The following is a 26,113-nucleotide window of genomic DNA, read 5'->3' as shown; positions in this document are numbered from 1 at the left end:
GATTTAAATGTGAGATGGATCATCAATCTTGTCGGAGATGCAGATTTCTCGCTGACTGACGGATCCCTCTGCTGCTCATCTCTCCGTCCAGATGTTGCTTTTTGTTGAGGGTAGTTTGAGATTGTCTCAACACAATTTTAAAGACAAAGTTTATTTTGAAATATCTTATGCATATAACACGGACATAGACAGAAGATAGAACATAATATCTATAGACATTGTTCCATCATCACACAGCAGCCCCTGTTAATATATATTTGCACATTTCTCCACGATGCCTCATTGTTCTGTCTCTGAGGGGGAAAGTGTTACTCTCTATTTGAGACACGTTGTCATGTTAGCAAGTCCTCAGGTTCAGGCTTGGTGCAGATCTTCTATATCAAGTGTGAAAAAGACACTGTTCATTGTAGCTACTGTACTTGATTGGAGACACTCTTTTAGTCAATAGAAAATAAGAACAATATAGGGCCGCATGATTTGGGCAAAAAAAAGGGATTGCGAATAATTTGACTGATATTGCAATCGCGATATGAAATCATTTTTGCATCATATTCTCAATATCTTTGAGAAAAAATCATTACAATTATAATGGTTGCATCTTTGAAAAGATTCTTTACCAAAAGAGATGTTTTGCAAATTCTCCAGAATACAATTTAGTATGGGTAGTACTTTGTAGGTCGGGATATCACAAAATATTTTTGAAATACTTCATTCAAAATGCTATTAAACATTTAGCCTTTATTTTTATTTTTATATCTGTTTTATTTTATTTTTTTACGTCACAACAAACAACTAAACAAAACATAACGGGGGGGGGGATGCAAGGATGACTTCCTAAGACAGCTGATTGTGACACACACAGGAGATGCCATATTGACAGGGTCAGATAGGAGAGCTGCGGACAGTGAACCGTAATCCTCCTGTCTCCCCTCAAAACACATTTAGCCTTTAACCGATATTCTGCTTCCTAATATTTTGATAATATTTTGAGTTATTGCGAAGCCATAGAACCTTGGAGGCTTTCCTTTAGTGTCCAAAGTTGTAGCATGACTTGTAAGACATAATTTACCGACGTTGAAATGTTGATGCAGAAGCAATATACGATGCTGCTCTAGTATTCATGAAATACCATCTGTTAATTATTTGTAAATGTACTTGACGAGTGATTGGAAGCTAACCTGACATTGAGAAGACTGTCGTCACATTTGAGGCTGGAGGTGTGAGGAAATGTGTTACCCCTAAAGGTCAACAAACAACCTGTCAACATTCATAATAATAATTGACGGGTTTGCTGTACATAGTTTACCAGAACCTGCTCGGTATATTCCTTTTAGTTTTATCAAAGGAAACTCGGAGGAAACGTTTACCACCACTGACATTAAGTTTGACACATTTCTCTCCAGTCACTCATCACTGCACAAAGTTTTTGGCTTTTTCTGGAACTTTTCTGGAAACTTCGGCCGGCTGTTCCCTACAGTATCAGTTGTCAAAGTGTGGCATGTCATTGTTGGAGAGCCAAAGGACAGAGAGGAAAGCAGAGTCTCTCTCAGAATAACAGATTCCCAGATGCCGAGGTTCAGTTCTTTTAACTCTTGCTGGACCAGAAACATCCTCATGCACAAACTTAATCTGTGGACAATATGTGAGTGTATATATACCGTAATTTTCGGACTATAAGCCGCGCCTTTATTCCCATTTTTCGACGCTGCGGTTTATATAACGGTGTGGCTAATCTATGGATTTGTACAGCTAACGGCCACTAGGGGACCTCCTAAATCTATGGATTTTACAGGTTACAGTCCACCACCTTTAACTCTATGGGCTCTATGGCCGGTCCGCGGACCCCCACCTTTAAGCGGCGGGCTCCAGCAGGAAAAGCTGGAAGCCGGAAAAGAGTGAGACAGGTAGCGCGCAAAAGTAAAACTGGAACCGAGAGTGGTACGAGAGACAGAACGAGAGCAAGACAGACAGACATTACGAGAGCGAGACAGTTTGTCCCCGTACCACTGGTTGAAAACCACTGCTGTAGATCACTGCCGGTACGTGCGCTGGGAGCGCACCGTTTAAGTTTGAAAGTTGAAAAGTGTGTGTGTCTGAAACGCTATGTGATACAGTACAGTTTACACAGCACATGTTCTGTAGCTACTATTGCACTAAATGCTAACACTTGAATACGTTATGCAAATATGCAACCTGTTTGTTGAAATGTTAATAAATGGGAGCTTCCTCAAACAGCCATCTCTTTCCCGACAATCCCCTCTGTGCACGAACCCTTACATATGGTAATGAAACATTAAAACACCTGCGGCTTATAGTCCAGTGCGGCTTATATATGTACACATCATTCAATTTAGCTGCTGCAGCTTATATTCAGGTGCGCCTTGTAGTCCCAAAATTATGGTACTTCTGTCCTCTTCAGCGCCGTCAGAGGACAACAACGATTCCTCCTGCTGCAGACCGCTGTAACACTTTTCACTGACTGATCAACAACGCATATCGTTTTTCCCGAAGCGAAAGTAGACGTGATATTACTTCAGCGTTGTTAACACGGGACGTTGTCTTTGCACCTCCATGATGCGGTCCCGCAGAGCTACGTTAATGCAGATTAGGCTTGGTGCAATCTAAACTGGGTTGGAAAAACGATAGACGCATCGTGAAGATTATCGATGACATTCAGTCAAAAGGAGATCTGATCAACGCTCCTCGAAGTCAATGAAACTCAGTTCTGTTCCCCTTCGACGTTGGTTTGATTTCCCTTCTGATTTGTGTATCTACACGTGGAACAGTGTGGCGGTCGTACTTTCCTTTGAGCTCAGTTTTGGTCTCCACCAGGTCTACATTTCTGTCTTCTTATCTGCTGGTTTTTAACTACGTCCTCAATCATTTCCCACTTCATCTACAGCGCAAATACCAGCAGCTGCTTTCGGCTTCGAGTGGATACGTATTTTAGGAGTTTAATTTGCCTGCTGAAAGATCTCAGATGTTTGTCTCCATCAGTGCCTCGGTGTGGTGGGAGCTGTTGTTTTGCAGGTGGAATGGATTTCTTTGTTCAGCAGGAGAGGGTTCGCTGCTCAGGTTAACGACCCTCGTTTCCCTGAAGTCCTTTGTTCCAGAGCCGCTCTCATGGTGGATGTAAATGCTTTGCTTTGTGCTTGAAAAGACACTTGATAACCAACAATTGTTTGGTTCCCTTTTTTTTTAAATGTAATTATTCATCTCCAGGGAAACCACGATAGATTAGATAAAGGAATTGAATAGCAAGCTTCCCTTTTATGATTTGATTGTAAATCGAATACTCTGGACTTTTGACATGTTACTTCAAGCATGTGTTGATTGATACAAAACTTATATTTAAAATATTGTTGCAGCTATATAGGACGCATGTTTCTACTCGAAAACATGAATCACATGAATCCATACCAGTCGATGTAAACACACTTTTTCTGCTTCATTTAATTTCTATTTACTTCATTGTTCATGCTTAAGGAACTCACCTTGCAACACACGATGCATCGATATTTAAAATCGATCCAGAAGCTTCACAAACAAATCCTCCCTTATCCAAATATCTGAACCAAACTCCCAGAATCCTGCAGGTCCGCTGCAACTCTTACTGTTTTTAAATCCAGGCTGAAGACTTTTCTTTTTGCCGCTGCTGTTGAATTGAAATATTCATATCTCACACTGTTTCAATAACCATATATTTCCATATGTTGCTTTTGCCTGTCAGATGTGTAAAGCAATGACTACAAATAGAAAGAGGTTTCAAACGGAAAATATAAGATGTTTCCTGAACTCGTCTCTTGCTGATTTATTTTATGATAACCGAGGCAGAGAGCTAAAGTGATGGTTCTTGATGTGAAAATGTCAGGGATTATGACTTCAGGGCCCGGTTCTGAGCTACATAATGATGTTAATAACCGGGAAGCGGTAAATGTCAAACACAAAGTGCTGTTATGGTTTTTATACTGGAATCAAAAAATCCACAGCTGTGTGTTCAGACTGAGGTGCTGTGTTCAGAAAGTGGACTTTAACACACAGTATTTATAACTAAGGATATACGCGCCTTTCTTTCTGTCTCTTGCATTTTATTCCTGAACCCTCCTGTATGTTTGCGCTTTACATTGTCTCAGAAGTTGATGTAGCTTATAGGGATGTCCCAATCCCCTTTTTTTGCTCCTGATCCGATTCCGATCATTTGATTTTGACAATTTGCCGATAACGATTTTTCCCGATCCGATCTTTATGCAATGCATTAAGAGAAAAAAAAGCATTCAAGTTAACCTTAAGGTTATTTTTTAAAATAAATTGGATATTCTATCCAACATGGATATAGCTTCTTTCTTTCACAGCAGTATTGGATCAGTTCAGTTGTGCAGCATTGGATCAAAACAAAATAAAGCTTTCAGTACTCGTTAGCTTACTGCTACAATTAGACACTGCGCCCACTCTGTTGCCAGATTTGAGAGAAATAAGCAACCAGGTCTATGAAAACAAGCCCCAAAGAAGCAACACATACATGATGTTCTGTAATTTGAAACCAAAACTAAGGCCTCAGGATGACTTTAAGACTTGAACATGGTCATTTTTGTTTTGTAACATTGAATACAACATTTAAAAAAAAGTATTTAAAAAAAAAAAAAAAATCCCAATCCCCGATTTTTTCCCCCCGATTCCGATCTTTTGAAAATCACGTGATCGGCTCCGATCCCCGATAACGTGATCGGATCAGGACATCTCTAGTAGCTTACCTTTTGGAGATGTAACTTAAGGGGTCAAACACTCACAGGAAGGTGTGGTTTTCTGTGCATCCTCGTGGTTTCAAGATCAATGAGACTGAGTGAATATCACCCAGGATGCTCTTTGGATCCATTTCGGAGACATTAAAGAGCCCCCAGGCGGCCATATTGCCCCCCCCGCGCTGCTTATAGATGTTTCCTCTGGACACCCCACAGGGAAATCACCCTTCAAACAGTCAGCCGCTCATCTCCTGTGGAATATACATGCATCTCAAAGTAATGAAGAGGTGCATATGCGCGGTGGCATTTCCAGCAGCAGACCTTCAGTACAAAGTGAAAGCCTCTCCCTGGTGTCGGGCCTTTTGATGGAGACGGATGGAGTCATTGTGGCTTTAATAAGATAAAAGTGAAGTGTGTTGACATTTCTGTCGTGGAGAGTTCTCAGAAGTGCGTAATGAAAGGGAGACTCGGGTGAAGCAGAATGCAAAACGTGTGCATTTTTATCCACCTGGTTTGTAAACTGACAAAGAAAATACAGATTTGAAGAGTAGCAGATAATATCCTTTAGCATAAGAACAAAAGAACAACATACAGGTGTATTTTCATTTGTTTTGATGATTGTGTCTATCACGCTTTAACAGACAGTATGGGGACAAAACATATGGACAAATAATACTTTGTTTCTTGCAGTAGCAGCTCCATTTGCAACATACACAAGGACAAATATTAAAGACAAGAAACAAGGACACAGACGAAAGACAATATGTTTAAGACCCTTAAACATTCGATCTGGGATTTAACTTTGTGTTTAATTTCGGATAGACTGGTGCACAGAAGAGTGTTTTAGTCTAACTTTATTTCATCGTAGATCTCTAATTCGTTGATGGTCAGACATGTTGTTGTTACCACTCTCAATGTTTCATCATTTGACCTTGACTTATAGAGTTCCTCAAAGGGTTGACCTACACTCTTTAAGCGTTGTTGATTAAATTCATTGTTTTTTATTATGTAACTTAATTTATTGTCATTATTTAAGGTAATTATAGTTTTTAATGCTTTTATTTTGAAAAGGTCGCTTTAGGGTGATTTGGGGCAGCGGTTGACTTACCTATTTAATTAAGAGAGGGGGCAACCATCAACCCTCTTTGGTGCCCAACGAAGAAAGGAATGCCACAGGTCAAGTACAGAGGTATAAACTCTTGTTCTTTGTACTTTTGGAAGTTTCTCGTTGACACAAGATGCAAAACATATTTTGGAAATTCCCTGCGTTGGATTTGCTTTCTGGTAATCCATGATGGCTTCTGTCTAATCAAGGGTTGTTGTACTTGTTGAGGCATTTTGATCCCTTGAAATGATTTGATATTAAGTACATTTTATTCTGTGTTTCAGGTCTGGTGAAGCTCGGCATCCACTGTGTGACGTGTCAGAAAGTCGCTGTAAAGATTGTCAACAGAGAAAAGCTCAGCGAGTCCGTGCTTATGAAGGTAAGTGTGATTTGGTGTGTGTGTGTGTGTGTGTGTGTGTGTGTGTGTGTGTGTGTGTGTGTGTGTGTGTGTGTGTGTGTGTGTGTGTGTGTGTGTGTGTGTGTGTGTGTGTGTGTGTGTGTGTGTGTGTGTGTGTGTGTGTGTGTGTGTGTGTGTGTGTGTGTGTGTGTGTGTGTGTGTGTGTGTGTGTGTGTGTGTGTGTGTGTGTGTGTGTGTGTGTGTGTGTGTGTGTGTGTGTGTGTGGGACCTAAACCTGAGGTCTTTTATAGCTAAATGATTGGCTGCATGTATTACATTGTTTTCTGATTTTACACAAGTCACATTTAAAAAAGTGTTTTTAGCATTTTAGCAGTTCTGTCTCCTGGTGTGGAAGTCAATGGTTTCCGAATGTGTTTTCTGGTTGTTATCCTGAAGTAAGGTTTGTGGTTAACGCAAACTGAAGAGATTTTTATTCTACGACATAAAATATGTCAATAAATACCATACAGGTGAATTTTATCAATGGTGACGTGAAGTCATGTGACCTTGCTGTAGTTCCTTTATAGCGTTACAAGAAATACGTCAGCACTGCTTCACTCTATAGACGAGTTTCAGATGACAGTTTCCATGTGGCTGTCAGTGCTTCACCCACACGAGTGTGTGTGTGTGTGTGTGTGTGTGTGTGTGTGTGTGTGTGTGTGTGTGTGTGTGTGTGTGTGTGTGTGTGTGTGTGTGTGTGTGTGTGTGTGTGTGTGTGTGTGTGTGTGTGTGTGTGTGTGTGTGTGTGTGTGTGTGTGTGTGTGTGTGTGTGTGTGTGTGTGTGTGTGTGTGTGTGTGTGTGTGTGTGTGTGTGTGTGTGTGTGTGTCCTGCTCTTTGTTCTTATTACTGTCACCAGGTCTCTGCCCACCTGCACATTAACACACAGCTGGATGCAGCTTAATGAGGCCGGCTGAGTCACAGTGCTGAACGCCAGCTTCCTCTGAGGCTGACGCAGTGTGTGTGTGTGTGTGTGTGTGTGTGTGTGTGTGTGTGTGTGTGTGTGTGTGTGTGTGTGTGTGTGTGTGTGTGTGTGTGTGTGTGTGTGTGTGTGTGTGTGTGTGTGTGTGTGTGTGTGTGTGTGTGTGTGTGTGTGTGTGTGTGTGTGTGTGTGTGTGTGTGTGTGTGTGTGTGTGTGTGTGTGTGTGTGTGTGACTTTGTATGTCCTTCGGTCAGCAGAGGTGTTTCTCCTTTTTAAAAAGTTTGCATTTGAAAGAAAAATATGTTTTCACGTCACGTTCCTCCCCGTCTGATAACCATCCTGTTGTGTTTTAATTAGTTGTGGATGTTGGGATGGAGGCAGCAGATGCCCCCGTTTGCCTCTCAGCTGAATTTGATATATTTTGTATTTCCTGCTCTGCTCTCTTTTGTTTCGGAGCTCGTTTTTTCCTCCGTCTGCTGACTTTATTTAGTGCCGGGTCTGTCTCTGTTTTGGGGGGTTTCCCTGCAGCTTTCTCTAATCTTCCTCGCCTCTTCGTCTTATTTTAGGAGATGCTAAAGCCCTGTTGTCATGGCAATAGGCTGCGAATGGCTTGCTCATTTTTCACACAATGAAGTGTAACCAGCATTTTAACATTCATTCATCTCCGAAAAATAATTAGGAAACCTGCAAAATAACTTACTTGCTTTTACTATTTAATGGTATGTTTTTTAATTACTGAGAATAGGGATATCCCGATCACCTTTTTTTGCTCCCGATCCGATTCCAATCATTTGATTTTGACAATTTGCCGATACCGATTTTTCCCGATCCGATCTTTATGCAATGCATTAAGAGGAAAAAAAGCATTCAAGTTGTCCCTTAAGGTTATTTTTTTATTTAAATTGGATTTTCTATCCAACATGGATATAGCTTCTTTCTTTCACAGCAGCATTGGATCAGTTCAGTTGCGCAGCATTGGATCAAAACAAAATAAAGCTTATCAGTACTCGTTAGCTTACTGCTACAATTAGACACTGCGCCCACTCTGTTGCCAGATTTGAGAGAAATAAGCAACCAGGTCTATGAAAACAAGCCCCGAAGAAGCAACACATACATGATGTTCTGTAATTTGAAACCAAAACTAAGGCCTCAGGATGACTTTAAGACTTGAACATGGTCATTTTTGTTTTGTAACATTGAATAAAAAATTTTAAAAAAGTATTTAAAAAAAAAAAAATCCCGATCCCCGATTTTTTTCCTCCCGATTCCGATCTTTTTAAAATCACGTGATCGGCTCCGATCCCCGATCACAAGATCGGATCGGGACATCTCTAACTGAGAAGCAGCATAACTGAACTATAAGACACAAGGACATCTGTGCATACATCTGAAATAACTATACTGTACTGTATAGCATAAACAAGCAACAAACATAGGGTCAATTCTACAACATATTACATATGTCAGTTTAATGAAGCTGCATAGAAGGAAAACACAATTCAAATATAATCTGAGATAGAAAGTGGTTAAAAATGAACATACCGCAAAAAACTATTAAATATTTCCATGATATCTGAATTTAAAGAAGCTGTATATATTTGGTGACCCTGATTTATTATAGGGTTAACCCTAACCCTAACCCTATATTCAAAGCTCTTTATATTCAGATGAAACCTAAACATGCATGATTTGTATCAGGTGTTTGTTTCAACACGATGGTCACAGTTTCTAGAAACCTCTTTTTGTTTGACATGTCGTGCTGCAGGTTTACTTTCTTCTGTTTTCTCCCAAACTTCGTGCAGCGGATTCTTTTGAGTTTTAATTTTTACATATGAATGAATTCCTCTGTTCACCAAACAAGACACATTTACATTTCCCTTGTTCAGTGTTACACATGGAGCCTTTTAGAGGAAACATGCAGATCATTTCCATATAAATACATGTCTTTATCCTCCAGTGATGCACGTTGTGTCTGATACTTGAAGGCTTTCACACTCGACTGCTGCGTCTCGTAACTCACTAAGTGATGTTGTTCTGTTCCTGGTGCTTTGAGATAGGCTTTATAGAGCTAAAGGAATATACGATACACATCAGAAGACATGCTTTACAAGTAGTTGTAGTAAATCTGAATTAAAAAAAGGTGCAAAATAGATGGAAAATGTAATTAAAATATAAAAAAAATGCTTTCAAAAGATATTAACAATATATCTATCTTTAAAAAAATATGTTCTTTAAAAGAAGATGTGAATAAATACTTGTACATTTTATAAAAATAATATTTAATTGAAAAAGAAGCTGCAACCAACAATAAGCTTTAAACTAGTTGTAATAAATCTACATTTAAAAAAAACCTATGCAAAGAAAATATACAATAACAATATTAAATGATATCTGAATTAGCAATATCATCAAAACAATGTTTTAAATGCTTTAAAATAAGTCAAATATTCCTGAATATAGAAAGTTGTAAAGATAACATTCGCTTTTAAACTATATATGATATATATTTTATAATAAGATACTGTATACAACACAATCAACACGCTGTATAGATAGAAGGAAAATACTGGTAAAATATTTAAAGTATGCACATTATACCTGAATTAAAACACGATAAAACATGTTCAATATACAGAATAAAAAAAGAAAATATGAAACCAATATCTAATTAAATACAAAAACAATTGTAAAATATGTACACTATCCTAATTTAAAAAATAACATCATTTTTATAATACTTGAAAAAAGAGAAGTCCTTAAACAAATCTACCATCAAATATTTTTTTTAATGTTCTATAAATATATGTACAGTATATCTGAATGTGAAACAGACCTGTGCATCTGGAAGGGCCATTACCTACTCTCACATGTGTTAACATCATTAACCTATCTGCCTTTGTCATGTGCATATTTCCCGAACATATGCATCAGTGTGTGTGTGTGTGTGTGTGTGTGTGTGTGTGTGTCCTGTTGAGATGAGCAGTCTGACATTTGCAGCACTTCTTCAGAGATCACACCGTCACCCCGCCTGCTCCCACATGTCAGAGCTGGCATTTACAGCACGGTGGCTCATTAGAGGAAGCACAGGGGGGGGTCAGCCACTAATGCTAGGGTTAGCTGCTAGCGTTAGCTTCTAACGGCTTACAGATAGAGCTGCAGCTCATTTAAATGTGGTTGTGGAAAGTAACTAAGTACATTTACTCAAGTGCTGTAGCCTGCATATTTACAAATGTTAGACACCTGGGGCCGTATTCACAAAGGATCTTAGGGCTAAAAGTAGCTCCTAATTGGCGAATTTAGGAGAAACTCCTAAGCATAATGAGCGTGTCAGTCTTAAATTTAGGACTCCTAATTTTATTCACTAAGAGCAATTCACAAAGTATTTTAGGCCTAAAAGTAGCACCTAAGTCTGGGAGAGCTTAAAAGTCCTCGAGAGGACTCCTAACTCAGTAAGACCTATTCACAAAGAATCTGAAAATGGCTGTGAGACGAAATGTTTTGGAGACAATGGAAGACTGTGAATTGATCAAGAGATATAGGCTACATCGTGAGGGTATCAAACTTGTTGTGGAATTAGTGCGGGATGCAATAACATCCCCGACTAACAGGAATAACCCGATTAGTCCGGAAATAAAATGTTTGGCAACACTACGATATTTAGCAACAGGGAAAATGCAACTTTGCAATGCCGACGATTTAGGAATATCGCAACCATCAGTCAGCCATGCCATAAACCAAACCATCAACGCGCTCTCTAGACCACATATCATCCTACAGTTTATCCGGTTTCCTTTGGACAATCAACAACTACACAGGATCAAAGCCAACTTCATGGCAATGCAGGTATGCCCGGTGTGGTCGGTGCTATTGACGGGACGCACATAAAAATAATTGCGCCATCAAAAGATGAGGACGTGTTCGTCAATAGAAAGAAAGTACATTCCATCAACACACAGATTGTTTTCATTCATCATGATAGGGGGGCTTGAACGGCGGTATGGGCTGTTAGTGAAAGTGTTTAAGTGCTGGAAATATGCTCATTGGATAATAGTTTGCAGGGTGCTTTTAATTGCCTCCTCGATTTAATGCAATTTACGTATTTTTATTGTTTGCTCTCTCTCTTTAACGTGCATATACAACGTCATTATCGTGGTCTGCACAAACTTGTCATCATGCGTGTATTCTGCTAACTGCACTGTCCATAACTATTTGATAGGAATACATTTCTAGCCTAGGCTATTTCCTTGTTTTTCGGTGATTTAGTGGGCTCGTTTGTGGGATGTTGCGGATGAGTTTCACCGAGACCGCCTGCTCTGAACAACCAATCACCGTACTGACCGCTTCTAAACTCATGCACGAGAATCGACGTCATCCATAGCAACGGCGCGTCACTCTTAGTTCACTCTTAGTGATTTATCCTTAGTATGAGTAGGTCTCAGCGGCTTTGTGAATAGCTTTTAAGAAAAAACTCCTACGTAAAATATTTTAGCGCGAATTAGGAGCACTCCTAGCGGTAAGATAAAATGCTTTGTGAATACGGCCCCTGGTATATTTTTTCTTTTTTTCCCGCTCTATATATATATATATATATATACATTTCAGAGCTATAGATTAGATGAAGAGCTCAGATTGTTAAACATGATATATCTGAAACAATGGGTAGGTTGGTTGGATATTTATTAGCAGCATTTTGCTTATCATGTTTTCTTTGTGTGTGTTAATCAAATCACATCTCCAGCTTATGAAATGTAAAGATTTGCCTTTTAAATATTGAATTGAATCTTTAATATTGTTGAGTTTTCTTTGGCGTTACTCCTTATACTTTAATAACTTTTTCCTGACCAATACTTTTTAGTGTTTGATGACTCAGTCCTAGACCCTCTCTGTTTGTATTCCTTCATAACAGCTCCGGATATTCAGCCTGGTCACTGGACAGCAGCCGTTTGACTGCAACAGATGGTGGTTTGATTACTGCGGGGATGCTCCAATGTATCGCCTCTCGTGCCCCTCAGCCCCGCATCGTGTTTCAATTAAACGAGGATTTAGAAGCTGCATCGCGACTCAATCCTCATAATTCATTAAGAGCAGCGATCAGGCGATGAGGCTGTGATTCAGGAGCTGAGTGAGAAGCTAACATCAGGCTGAAGTGGAATAACCATTTCTAACAACACAGCTTCTTTCTAGACTATTTTCCTGTTGTTAAACTTATTCCTCGCATGACATACATGAGACAATAGAGGGATACAGCGATTGTGTATTTTTCTGTTGGACCCTGAAGGCATCCTCTCCCGGTTAGTGCCAGGTCGTATACCTCCTGGGTTTTAGGCGGAAGTGGTGTTACCTGCCACCCAGGACAAGAGACGTGCATGAATACATAATTTTCCCACAAAAATATCATAAATATAATATTTCGAGAATGCATAACTTTGGAGGACAGCAGGCTATTACTAATATTTAAAAAAAAAAAAAAAACATCTCAAAAGAAAAAAAGCACAGATGGGATTTAACACTCAGAAAGCCACTGAGTGCGTTCGGATTACAGTGACACGCACAGTACGAGGTTTATTTAAAAAAAGGGGGAGATGTTTTAGAGTGTTCTCCCTCTCACTCCTGTTCACTGTGAAGAGCCCATGCTAAATTAAATGTGTCTACTTTTACTACCAGGTGTGCCGTCAGGTGCTGCAAAAGTTGCCGACTTCTCATCCACGATTACATCACTTCCGCCACCTAAAACCCAGGAGGAATGAGATCTAGCACTAACCATCATCTCCCTGGTTCATCTGGATTTCTCCGTGTGATTTTGGGTTATTGCAGAAACTTAACTCCACTAGCAAACGCACGTTTATGAAATACTTATATGTTTTGTTCAGCAGGATCATCTCCAAGTATGAACACCACTTTATGATTTTTGAAGTAAAAAACTAACATTAGGCTATAAAGGAACTACAGCACGGCCACATGACTTCACGTCACCACCGCTAAGCTAAAGGTGGCTAATGTTGGGCTATAAAGGAACTACAGCACGGCCACAGGACTTCACGTCACCACCGCTAAGCTAAAGGTGGCTAATGTTGGGCTATAAAGGAACTACAGCACGGTCACATGACTTCACGTCACCACCGCTAAGCTAAAGGTGGCTAATGTTGGGCTATAAAGGAACTACAGCACGGCCACATGACTTCACGTCACCACCGCTAAGCTAAAGGTGGCTAATGTTGGGCTATAAAGGAACTACAGCACGGCCACAGGACTTCACGTCACCACCGCTAAGCTAAAGGCGGCTAATGTTGGGCTATAAAGGAACTACAGCACGGTCACATGACTTCACGTCACCACCGCTAAGCTAAAGGTGGCTAATGTTGGGCTATAAAGGAACTACAGCACGGCCACATGACTTCACGTCACCACCGCTAAGCTAAAGGTGGCTAATGTTGGGCTATAAAGGAACTACAGCACGGCCACAGGACTTCACGTCACCACCGCTAAGCTAAAGGTGGCTAATGTTGGGCTATAAAGGAACTACAGCACGGTCACATGACTTCACGTCACCACCGCTAAGCTAAAGGTGGCTAATGTTGGGCTATAAAGGAACTACAGCACGGTCACATGACTTCACGTCACCACCGCTAAGCTAAAGGCGGCTAATGTTGGCCTATAAAGGAACTACAGCCCGGTCACATGACTTCACGTCACCACCGCTAAGCTAAAGGTTAATGTTGGGCTATAAAGGAACTACAGCACGGTCACATGACTTCAGGTCACCACCGCTAAGCTAAAGGCTAATGTTGGGCTATAAAGGAACTACAGCACGGTCACATGACTTCAGGTCCCCACCGCTAAGCTAAAGGTGGCTAATGTTGGGCTATAAAGGAACTACAGCACGGTCACATGACTTCAGGTCCCCACCGCTAAGCTAAAGGTGGCTAATGTTGGGCTATAAAGGAACTACAGCACGGTCACATGACTTCAGGTCCCCACCGCTAAGCTAAAGGTGGCTAATGTTGGCCAATAAAGGAACTACAGCACGGTCACATGACTTCACGTCACCACCGCTAAGCTAAAGGAGACTAATGTTGGGCTATAAAGGAACTACAGCACGGTCACATGATACACAATATGTTTTGCGTATTAAGGCAAGATGCAGCATGTGTTTGACATGACAGTTTCTGTGTGTGTTTTTGTGTGAACTTGCAGAATGTGTTTTTGATTAGTACCATATATGGAAGTCAATATGTCTCATATTAATTGTTTGAACAAATCCAAGATACATGTGCAAATGTAAATGTAAAACACCTTCCATAAATGCAAAAGAAACATACTGTATGAACTAATATAAGCTGATTTAACACAAACTTGCAAATATACAAAAAATTCCTATATTAAAAAATATATACATGTGAATGCAGTAGTAGTCTATGTCTACATTTACACAACGATTGTCAATAATAGAGACAGATCCTCCACCACACCAGTTTCTTCTTTGCTCTCCAGTGAAGGTCGGTGTGTATAGAAGACGTGTCGCAAAGTTGACTCACTGAGCAGGAAGCCATCTATACTGCAAAGCCTGAGTCACTGTATGACACAGATCTCCTTCAGAGGTCACATCGCTCCTCCAGCTGTCGCACTTCACACTTCCTCGCTGCTTACGTATCCAGAATTATAAGTGAAGGATGAGCAGACATGGAGAAGCTGCACCTGAGCAGCTACTTCACCTATTTTCTGTTCTTATTTAACTCATTTAAAGAGGCCCTGTTCTTTTTTGTAATGGTTTTTCCTCTCCTGTAGAAATGTACAAATATGAACCTGAAAGTGAACACATTGGCGCCCCATCATTACCATTATTGGGATGTGTTGTGTCTATTTTTTTATTTTTAGCAATATGCAAAATGCAAAAGTGCATCATCTTCCATTACGCTTACACATTTCAGGTCATTTTTATTTCACAGAACTTATGGAAAATCCAGAAATATTGGCCAAGTTTAAAAATGGTTTCTTTTAAAAGTTACCTTTTAGTTTATTTGTTTTATGCTGTCCTCCTGCTGTACAGCCATCATCTTTTTTTAAGATCATGTTTCTCCCGCACCCTTCTCTCCACACACACACACACACACACACACACACACACACACACACACACACACACACACACACACACACACACACACACACACACACACACACTTTATCACACATATTAAAGAGCCATATGGGTCATAATGGAGCTTAATAAATGTGGCTGCTCACACACGGAGGGCAGGAGGCTGAACGAGTGTTTTCCTGCTACATGTGTTTAATTAGCCTCCGCCGTGCTACACCGACGTGAGGAGATGATGTCGAGGGTAATTAAATCAGATGGCAGGAGGACGGGCTGATGCTCTGCACCTGAACGCATCACAGATATTAGTCACACAGGTGGGAGTCTGGGTTATTAAAGCTATAATGTAGATTTAGCTGCTTCTTGCAGGGGAAACGTGTTCACAAGTAAGAATACATGTATTAGGTTCAAAGATGAATAATTAATTCGTTAATTTTTTTATTTCTGATGTCAAAATGTCAAAAAAATTGAGCTGTATTGCCTTTCTCTGTTTTAAATCACATTACAGTGGATTTGAAGTTTTGGACTCAGATAACAAGATATTTAAGTACATCGTCTTGGACTTTGAGGAACTACGATGGAAGTTTTTTTTACTATTTTCAGCGATTTTATAGAGCAAAAGCATAGACTTCATAGCAAAATAGATTTTAATAACAAATGACTTGTAATGTTAGATTAAAATTGTCAAAATGGGAGAAAAAAAAATAACACAGTATTTGAATTAAGAGAAAAGTACATCGGTTTTACTAAATTATTAACAATTATCTGGCAAGTTGGAAATTATGATTTAAGAAAAAAAAAGGTTTCTGTGTAAAAAAATGCATTCAAGTCGTCTTACTTTTTTACCCAGATTGGTATTAAAAAGTCCTAAATCCAACTTGCTTTAAGCTGCTGTGATCCTGAAGTTACTCCTTAAAAATTACGGGAAAAAATACCAGCTTTGTTATGAGTTTAAATACATATATTTTGTGGGCTAATGAAGATTTTTATATTGTCTAAAAACTCATCTGTTGTGATTGGTCAACAGCTTAGAGATGTCCCGCCCCTTAACCTATCAGTAAATGTGTTGGAGCGCTAGCCAATAGTAGAGTGAGTGTTACAAAGGAATGTCACGATGGACGTGATTCAGGCAGGGAGGGAACACAGGGATGTTAGCCTTTGCAGACCATTTACATGCACTAAAACCTATAGAACACACTACAGGAGAATGCCTGATTTAATTTCAATCCAAGTGGTATTAAAGAAGTCCCCAAACCCTTTTAATCTAACTGTAGAAATATGATGCATGATAATTGTCAGATGAGTGGTTGTGATTTAAATCCCGTCAGAGACGAGAATCTGAAATCAATGAGATGTTTCAGCAGAGATCAGTTTGATTACCTGTTAACGATCCTCCCTGATTCACACTCATTGATCCTCTCAACTGAAACGTGTTACACTGATCCGACATCCTCAACAAACTCACGTCGATACATCGCTCGTTGTTCGGCCTCGAGGGTCAGAATCTGAATTACAGCTGCCAACCACTTTCATCCTGATCAGAGGCCGGCTGTCAAACTGGACTAATGTTAAACCAATACATAAAATAACTATCAACAAATAAGAAAAAAATAATACAGTTCACCAACAATGATACATCTTTAATTCTCACACATACTGTATTCTCAACAACCTCTCTTTTCTTAATTTATCTTTTATTTTATTCTAAAATGCAGAAACTGTCACAAAACCCGATTTATGGCGGGTCGAATACATTTCTGATTCTGTCAATTAAAAAACATGCTGCTGGATTATCATGTCAAAGCTTTACTCGAAATTTGAGATAATATTATTTTGGTGCCCATAAAACAGTCCTGTCTGTTTCCCAATGTGAGGATGACTTTAACTTTAGTCTATGTGTTTCATGTTGGCTGTAAACGCAGATAATGTATTTAATGTTTTTGTGTAACTGATTATTTCTCCTGTGTTTCTCTGCAGGTGGAGCGGGAGATAGCCATTCTGAAACTCATAGAGCACCCCCACGTTTTAAAGCTGCACGACGTCTATGAAAATAAGAAATACCTGTAAGTACACCTGTCCTTCTGCATGCACACTGTAACTCTTGATTTAAAGGTCCCCTAATATCCTCTTTTTCAACAATATATTATAGCTCTCAGATATATACAGAACATGTCTCTGAAGTGTTTGGCTCCAAACCGATCATTGTCGCATCCCATTATCCCATCTGTTTCAGCCCTGTTTCAAAAGTGCTGATTCTGTGTCTGTAGCTTTAAATGCTAATGAGCTGATGCTGGCCACGCCCCTCTGAGAGATGATTGGTTAACTGACAATAAAATACAATTTATATTTGGGGTGACAACATGTCGATGTGTCCTTGTAACCTTTAGTTGCTCCCGATGGCCGTGTGTGTGTGTGTGTGTGTGTGTGTGTGTGTGTGTGTGTGTGTGTGTGTGTGTGTGTGTGTGTGTGTGTGTGTGTGTGTGTGTGTGTGTGTGTGTGTGTGTGTGTGTGTGTGTGTGTGTGTGTGTGTGAATGTTAGCTTCCGAGAATGAGTGAAAGACTGGAAGTATGTAAAGTGTTGTGAGGGGTCACAAATACCTGATAAAGAGCTATATAAGTACAGTCCATTTACCATATTAGAAATGTGATTAAATTATTTCGTAACTCTTTACATTATTACAGTCAGCTGTGGTAATGTTTAACTCAACAACCGTAGTGCTTAGATTTTATGAATTGGCAGGATTTTAAAAGGTAAACACGTTTTTTAATCAAAAGAAAAATGTGTACTATTCCATTAAACTGGGTTTTACCTGCAGTCATATTTCCCCAATATATGTTATCTTTTGTAGTTAGAGTTTATATTTTGTTCAATATTTCTGTGAATATACCATTCTATTTCTAAAAGCCTAACTTCGGTAAAGTTGTTTTGTTCTAATTGGACTTGTATTTCTTCAGTAGATTAGATTTAAGAGTTTGCATAATTCTCTAGGTACAGTAAGATCTGTAGATTAAATGAACCATGGACAAAATCTCGTTTTTTAATCGACTAAGAGTTTCTTTAGACCAGGACATAATTAGCGCTAAGTCTGTGTTGCTAGATTCCATCCAATCCAGTGGGGATCTGCACTAACGTTAGCAAACCAGACATAAACACATTTCCTGTAGAACAAACTACAGGAAAGGGAAAAAACCCCGAAAACAGAACCGGGCCTCTTTAAAATGTGTGCGGACAGTTCAGATTGAAGTTGAGCCAACAAACCAAATCTATAAGATATGAAAATGATGTGCCCTGCAGAGCATTTGAACATATACTGGTGCACGGTTCCTCCATGCAGCTGTTTGTGTGTTTTATGAAGGCATGCGATGCTTTATTGGTCCCCCTCTCCCGTGTATCTTTAATGTATATCCTGTTTTATTGCACACATTAATCTGCTGCGTGTGGCCGCTGCGCTCCAGTGGCACGGCTTAATGCGATGTTCAATAATTGATAAAGGCAGCGGCGTCAAACGGAGCGGGAATTTGTTTTCTTAATGTTGCAGGGACAGGGACGGATGGTCAACAGTTTGCGGGGGGAAATTTCACAAATCACACGTTTCTAATTTGAGGAGAAAACGCTCGAGTAGATCCTTTAATCTGCTAATAAATCAGTGGCAGGGGGAGCGTGCGGCAGGAGCCGGATCAGGGATGTCTCCGGGAAAAATGAATACAGATAAAACATTTTAAACCGCAGGCACACACTCTGAACACAGTGCAGGATTTACATTAAGCATCAATATGGTAACTTCAGCATGTCGTGTACAAATACTAGTTTATGACTCAATTATTTTATTAATGCCTCCTTTATTCTGAGGAGAAATTAACTGGCATTAAGGATATTTACTCGTGAAGGTGAGGTGGTTTAGTTTTTAAATTCTGTTTTTTGAGACTTTGTTTCAAAGGGAAATTGCTGCCCCCTCTTTTACATTACATTGTTACATTTATTTTAGCTGATGCTTTTATACAAAGCGACTTAGAATATTGTGTTTATTTATTTAATCGTGTATTTAGCAGGGACAAAGCACAGTAATGAACACTTAAAACATTCGGTAACACTTTATTTTGATAGTCCATAGTTAACACTCTATAAGTCATCAGTTGACATTTAGTAGCATGTCAACAGTGCATCAGTTGACATTCAACAGCACCGTTCAAACTGACAAGTAACTAAGCATTAGTTGATGATCAACAGATAAGCAACTAAAGTTTAGTTGACTGTTACATTAAGCATTAGTTGATCATCAACAGATAAGCAACTAAAGTTTAGTTGAATATTACAAACATTCAAATGTATCAAGTGTAACAGTGCCAGATTTAGCTTTGAGCTAATTTCCATCCCCAGCCCCTCCCATAAAACATTTAAGAAAATAACATTTTACAAACAAAATATATGATATGCAAAAAGTGCAAAAGAGCCAGAGCAGCATCCACGAGTATTTACCACATGGCAGTACAATGTAGCAGCTACGACATATAAAGTGCAATAAGTGCATTCGACCAAGAAGATACAAACTTGAAGAAAACAGAATCATATAAGTACATCAGGTTTCATAGAGCCAAACATTTCAAGTGCTACTCAACTGGCTTTAGATAAGCCAGCCCTTTGTTAGTATATAAGTGCTTTGTTAGTAATTCTATCTCTCGAAGTGGAGTCTAAAGAGATGAGTTTTCAGTCTGAAGAAGATGTGTAAGCTTTCTGCTGTCCTGATTTCAATGGGGAGCTCATTCCACCATTTTGGAGCCAGGATAGCAAACCCACGTGTTTTTGCTGATGGGAACTTGGGTCTTATTTACTTTAGCTATAGAAACATTTCTTATTCCTTATTTTTCTACGATAGTTATCTATTCCTTTTTTATTATAATATTAATACAGTGCACTTTGAGTTTTTTAATCTTATTCCACTACACTTCTTTTATCTAATGCTCTATAGTTATCTTCCAATTTTACATTTAACTACAGTTATACCTATTTTGTTCTTGTTATGCTACCATATTATTTTAATTATATTACGGTTATTTATTTATTTGTTTTTTATTCTACTAAAATGATCTTCTTTTTAATTTCATCTACTACAGTTATCTTTTTTATTTCATCATCATTTCTACTTTCTGCTCCAGTGATACCTTTTTATTTTATTTGTGTTTCGCTATTTATGTTGTGCTTGTTTACTTTTATTCTCCTCCATGTATCTATCCTTTTTCCTAATTATGTGACTTCAATAATCTACTTATTTAACATACACCTTTTACAGTTTTGTTTTTCATCTAATTCAACTGAAGGTATTATTTAAATATATAATCTTAACATATACCTAATCCTAAAAATGAAATTTAGAAGTTTTGTCTGACTTTTAGAGCTGTCAACTACTTTAGGTTAAAACTTCCGTTAACAAATGACCCTTAATCCTTAATACTCGAACGAGTTTACTGAAATACAGGAGTCCTTTTCCCTCGCTGACATGTTTGTGTTTCCCTCTGCAGGTACCTGGTGCTGGAGCATGTGTCGGGGGGGGAGCTGTTCGACTACCTGGTGAAAAAGGGCCGACTAACACCTAAAGAGGCCAGAAAGTTCTTCAGACAGATCATCTCCGCGCTGGACTTCTGCCACAGCCACTCTATATGGTGCGTAAACTTTACACACAAACATCTTGGAGAATATACATCATTTTAGTTCAGTTATATTCAACGTCGTTTTGTTGGGATTCTCTGCTTCGCTTTACGTGTCGATAGTGATGACTGTAGTTTGACTCAAACGGGGCACCACATTACCACGGTTCTTAAAATGGTGATTGATGTGTGCGACGCTTGGGGATTATCTCACGCAACAATTGTGACGATTCTCTCTGACCAATCAGCAGTCGTCACTAGTTTAACATATCTTCAGCTCGCTTGGAACCTCCATGTACCCGTGAGCCGGTACCGGGCCGACCCAAACCAAACCGCAACAAAACCTGCAGTGGAAAAGCGCCATTAGTAAGAGCGGGTGTCAACAATAATGAATGAAAATGAATATTAATTAGCCTTTTACTGTTCATAAAATCATAAATAGGGTTGTAAATAAATCGCCCTGCAGTTAACGTTCTGCATTAGCTCAATAAAACATTACAATGGCTCTCAGAAGGATTTCATATTCATCAAAATACTTATTTATTATGGTATTTGATCATACTATTTGTTATATTAATAGTATGACTTTATTCACACCAAGTCACCTCTGGGGATCCCCTTTGTACACAAGAGGCATGATAGCTAGTTAATGTAGTCTCATTAAATAGTCTCATGAAGAATGATAGACAATGAATTTGGAAATATCATTAATAATGAAATACCTAGACAAGTACTATATCAATATCTAGTATTGGTTGAAGGATTTTCTGATAGTAGATTCTATATGTTGGCAGAACTTATTCATGTACAATAATAAATATCAAGCATTTAGCCGTAGTCCTAACGGTCATAACAAATAAACACACAGGATGTGCAAGCCTTCTTTAGGCTTAGTGATTTAGTGCAGGCCAAACGGGAAACAGAAACGTCAGGGCTGATAATTTGTGGGCTCATACAATATGTATTTCTGTTTAGAGGCACAAAATATGGGTGGTGGGTGGGGGGGTCTGAATTTACACAAATATCTGCTGCTGCACCTGATTTATCACCGCTGACGGACCGTTGTCTGCAAACTGCATGTGAATTATGAAGTCTGGGAAAAACACTTTCCAATCTGACACAAAGAGAGATCATTTATCCGGCAGAAGCAAAGAGAGAGAGAGAGAGAGAGAGAGAGAGAGAGACGGGCTGAGAGACACCTTCTTTATGGTTCAGATCATGAGAACACTGAGGGACTGCAGGGGGGAACATTCAGAACAATCATTGAGAGACTTTACAGAATTGAGTTAGTTAGAAAACACACAGCTCTGCAGGACCTAAACATTCCTTTGTGTGTTATGGATATATGAATGCAACATTAATTACTATATATTATTATCTTCTAATAATTATTATAAAAAAACTATGAGAAAAGGGATATATCTGGAGTCAGAAATATATTGTTGAAATAAGTTGTAATATTGAAATATTATAGTTTTTGTGTTAAAATAGAAAACAAGGAAAGGTAAAGTTAAATATTTATATATGTATGTTATACATATATAAATATCGTTTTTTTGGGGGGGAAAACTGTTTATATTTTTCAAAAATGTTTGACTAATGCCCAAACAATTATAATAATTAAGTTCATAAATGAAAGTTATAGAACAGATCTGGAAAAAAAGAGAAAAGTTCAATATTTGATGATTAAAACGTAATAAAAATTCTTAAATATTTAGAGAGAAAAATCACTACTACTCTTAATTAAATAAAAAAATCTGAGTATTTCTTCCTTTCTATCTTCATATCTTTGATCTGTTATCCTGAACCTCCTTTAAACCTGGAGTGCGTCAGTTCTTGATTATTGGACTTTAAAGGAGAGCTATCATGCAAAATGCACTTTGTAATGTCTTTTCTACATAAACATGTGTCCCCGGTGTGTCAGGGAACTCAGGCAGCGTCAGAAAATAAAACCTTCTCTCTTTTCCTCCGTACCCAAATCTCTAAAAACGGGGGAACAACGGCGCTGATCCAGATTTGCGTCCGATATGACGTAATATCTGAAATGTGGACCCACGGCCCTATCAGAAACGTTGCTATCAGAAACAATGCCCGACTGTTTTGGACGTAACATGGTCGGTGTTTACATTAGCATCGCTAACACTCAGAGCTAACCTGTACTGGAGAGCATGTGTGTGAAGAAGCAGGAAGTAAAAAGGAACTCACCTTGTGGTATAACCGGCAAGAGAGAAAGCCTTTGAGCTCCATACTGTTTCAGAGAGAATCCTTGATAATCCATGATATGGCGTTTCATCACGGCAGCATTTAGTTTAGAGTCTAGACAGTAGCTGCCGGGTCATGAGCTCAGCCCCCTCCTTTTTTATTTTTTTATCAATTTAAAAAAAAAAGCTTTATACCACAAATCAGCACTTTTGAAACAGGAAGTGAAATAGAGGGATACGAGGCATGGCTAGAATGGGTGATCTGTTTGGTATTTTGAGCAAAACACTTCATAGACATGTTTTTTATATATATATTTTTATATATCTGAGACCTATGCTATGCCTAAACATAGCCTGATAGGTGACCTTTAAAGAAATAGATTTTAGCACGGCGTAGGTGTGAATCCTTTCAGCACTAATTGTTTCCGCCTTGAAAGGTTGGAGAAATAAGTGACTACAAATGCCAGAAGCTATTGAAATATTATTTTTAAATGAAAGTCCAACAAAGGAGAGAAAGCTAAATGGTCGTCAGGTTCACGGCCAAAATCTGAAGAATCAGTCTTTGTCTCTGCTTTTATAAGTCTGGTTGAATAACAAGGGTTTCTCAGACTCTTACGTGATAAAATCTTCTGCTACTTTGTGTGTTCTTTTATTAATCTTTCCATATTCTTCTTCTACAAAAGAGGACTTCCACTTACAGAGCTGTTCCAAAAGTGAGGGATGTTTTGGATAGGAAGCTAAATGACTTGGAGTAATGTTCAGCAAGTCCAGTTTCCTTTTGATATCGTATGTCTTGGATATCCGAAAACAAATGAGACTTTTTATTTATCTTAGAATTCTTCACAGGTCCAAATGAAGAACTGGACATATACACATTCGTCCATACTATGAAACAGCCCAAAACAGAAAATCGCACATGATGTTTTTGAGAGGTTCAAAATGTAAAATGTCTGTTTCCTCTGCAGCCACCGAGATTTGAAGCCCGAGAACTTGTTGTTAGACGAGAAGAACAACATCAGGATCGCAGACTTCGGCATGGCGTCTCTGCAGGTCGGGGACAGTCTGCTGGAGACCAGCTGCGGGTCAGTGAAACCTCAGATAGCCTGCATGTTTTCACTAACAAAGTGTGTATTAATGAGTGTGTGAAGGGTGTGAAAAGCTTTACAATGTAGAAAGGAATGAAAGTGTATTTGGTTTGGTGTGTGTAGGTGCTACTGAATGGAGATTTCTGCTGAGAGATGAGGAGGAAATCTAATTTTTAGAAAAACATTTGATTAAAAAGTGGTAATAATTCAATAAAATGTTTGATATTTAGACCATAAAATAATCAAAAATGTCAAGAAAGAAAGCCGATTAATTTTTTTATAAATAAAGGTTGTAATATTTGGTGACCAATAGTTGAAAAAAGACATTCAAATACCAAGAATGAAAGCTGATTAGATTAGAAGAGGTTGTAATATTTGATGATTGAAAGTCAGGAAAAAAATGATTAAAGTGAAATATCTGGAGATATACATTTTTTGTAAAAACTCTTGTAATATTTCTGAAGATTATGTTTATTAATTCAGATTTTTTTATCTAATAAAAAAGTGTTCAAATATCATGAAAAAGAACATTAACATTTGAATTTTCTAGAAAAAAGTTGTAATATTTAAGACATTTTTTTAAAGATCTAACAAATTCCCAAAAAGTCAACTTAAATATCGGGAAAGGAATATACAAATAGATTTGTTAAAAAATAGACATGTTAAGAAAGCTTAATGTGTAGGGATGCACGATATTGGTTTTTTGAAACCGATACCGATACCTTCCTGCTTCTCAAGACCGATACCGATAACCGATAATAATATTATATATATATATATTATATTATTATCGGTTAAAAACAATGAATGAACAATTGGCGCCATCATTTCTATGATGAAGTTGGAGATCGTTTTAGCCCTGGGGTCGTCTCTGGCAAACTTCTTGCCTTTTTCCAAAGCCTCGTGGATAGGTAAAAGCCCCGGTGCCTTTGCAGCTGGCTTTGGATTCGCCGCTAGTTTAGCAGCGCAGGCGTCTTCGTACGCTTTTAACACACCATCGTAGCCATGGCGATGTTTCAGGTGACTAATCAGGTTGGAAGTATTATAGCTTGTTGCCTTTTTCCCTCCTCGTGGAACTTCTGCATTGCATTTGTGAATACAAATAGCAAGCGAACTATCTAACTCTGAAACTTTGAAATAGTCCCATACTACCGACGACATGTTTGTTTACTGTCCTGGCTTCACGGCCGCACACCATTTACGTCACAGCCAGGCATGAGTTAGGGAGCGCTGGATTTGTGAAAAACTCCCCTCTTCCTAAACCACTAATACCACAGTACTGGCAAAACGGGAGGAGCCGAGTGAAAAACAAGCGCCCCTCATCCCAATCCACCCACACCGCAGTATTCTTTTCTTTTTTTTTACCCAAAAAATATATTGTATATTATCGGGGCTATTAATACGTTTATCGGGATGACGTCATCATTCCTAATATCGGCCGATAATTATCGTGCACCACTATTAATATGTTTTAAATATGTCCACTGTAGTGTCTCCTCTTACATGTCTTGGCTGATCTGGAGACAGTAGAAACGTTCAGGTCCTGCTTGTTGTTCCTCAGGCTGTTTAAAGCTCTGCAGGATGCCGGCTGGTCCGATCTGTTTCAGAGTCGCTGATGTGGAAAAGATAAAACTCCAGTCCTCCGGCTCCAAAAGTGGAAGAGGAACAGGAAGTTACAAAATGAACCGCCTGCCTTTAGTATAATCCTTATTAATGAAAGAAATGCAGGCACTAGTCACCCTGGAGATAATGCAGCAGAGAACTTTCTGTAATATCCATCTTATTTTTTTTACAAATGTGCTTACTATTTAAGTTTTTATTGTGATTACTCCTATGAAAGTGTGCTTGTACTGCTAAAAAATATTCAAAGGCAATTAGTTATGTGCTGAATCGCCGTAGCGTATTTTTTGCGAATAAAGATATAAAGT

The 26,113-nt window shown here is 38.8% G+C and overlaps 1 protein-coding gene across 10 annotated transcripts in view; it reads left to right on the top strand.

The window, feature by feature from the left end:
• The window catches only part of LOC307030562 (serine/threonine-protein kinase BRSK2-like), a 111,054-nt gene that overhangs the window by 49,214 nt on the left and 35,727 nt on the right, over positions 1-26,113 (top strand). For all 10 annotated transcript variants that reach the window (XM_079667057.1, XM_079667061.1, XM_079667064.1 and 7 more), the window contains exons 2-5: positions 6,129-6,223; positions 17,234-17,319; positions 20,774-20,914; positions 24,066-24,182. In XM_079667057.1, the coding sequence (XP_079523183.1) occupies positions 6,129-6,223; positions 17,234-17,319; positions 20,774-20,914; positions 24,066-24,182 (439 nt within the window). The remainder of the gene's footprint in view (positions 1-6,128; positions 6,224-17,233; positions 17,320-20,773; positions 20,915-24,065; positions 24,183-26,113) is intronic.

The sequence above is a fragment of the Notothenia rossii genome, assembly GCF_949606895.1.
Source record: "Notothenia rossii genome assembly, chromosome: 2".
NCBI classification, from domain to species: Eukaryota; Metazoa; Chordata; class Actinopteri; order Perciformes; family Nototheniidae; genus Notothenia; species Notothenia rossii.
Note: the sequence above shows the minus strand (reverse complement) of the source record. Positions and strands in the feature narration are given on the sequence as shown.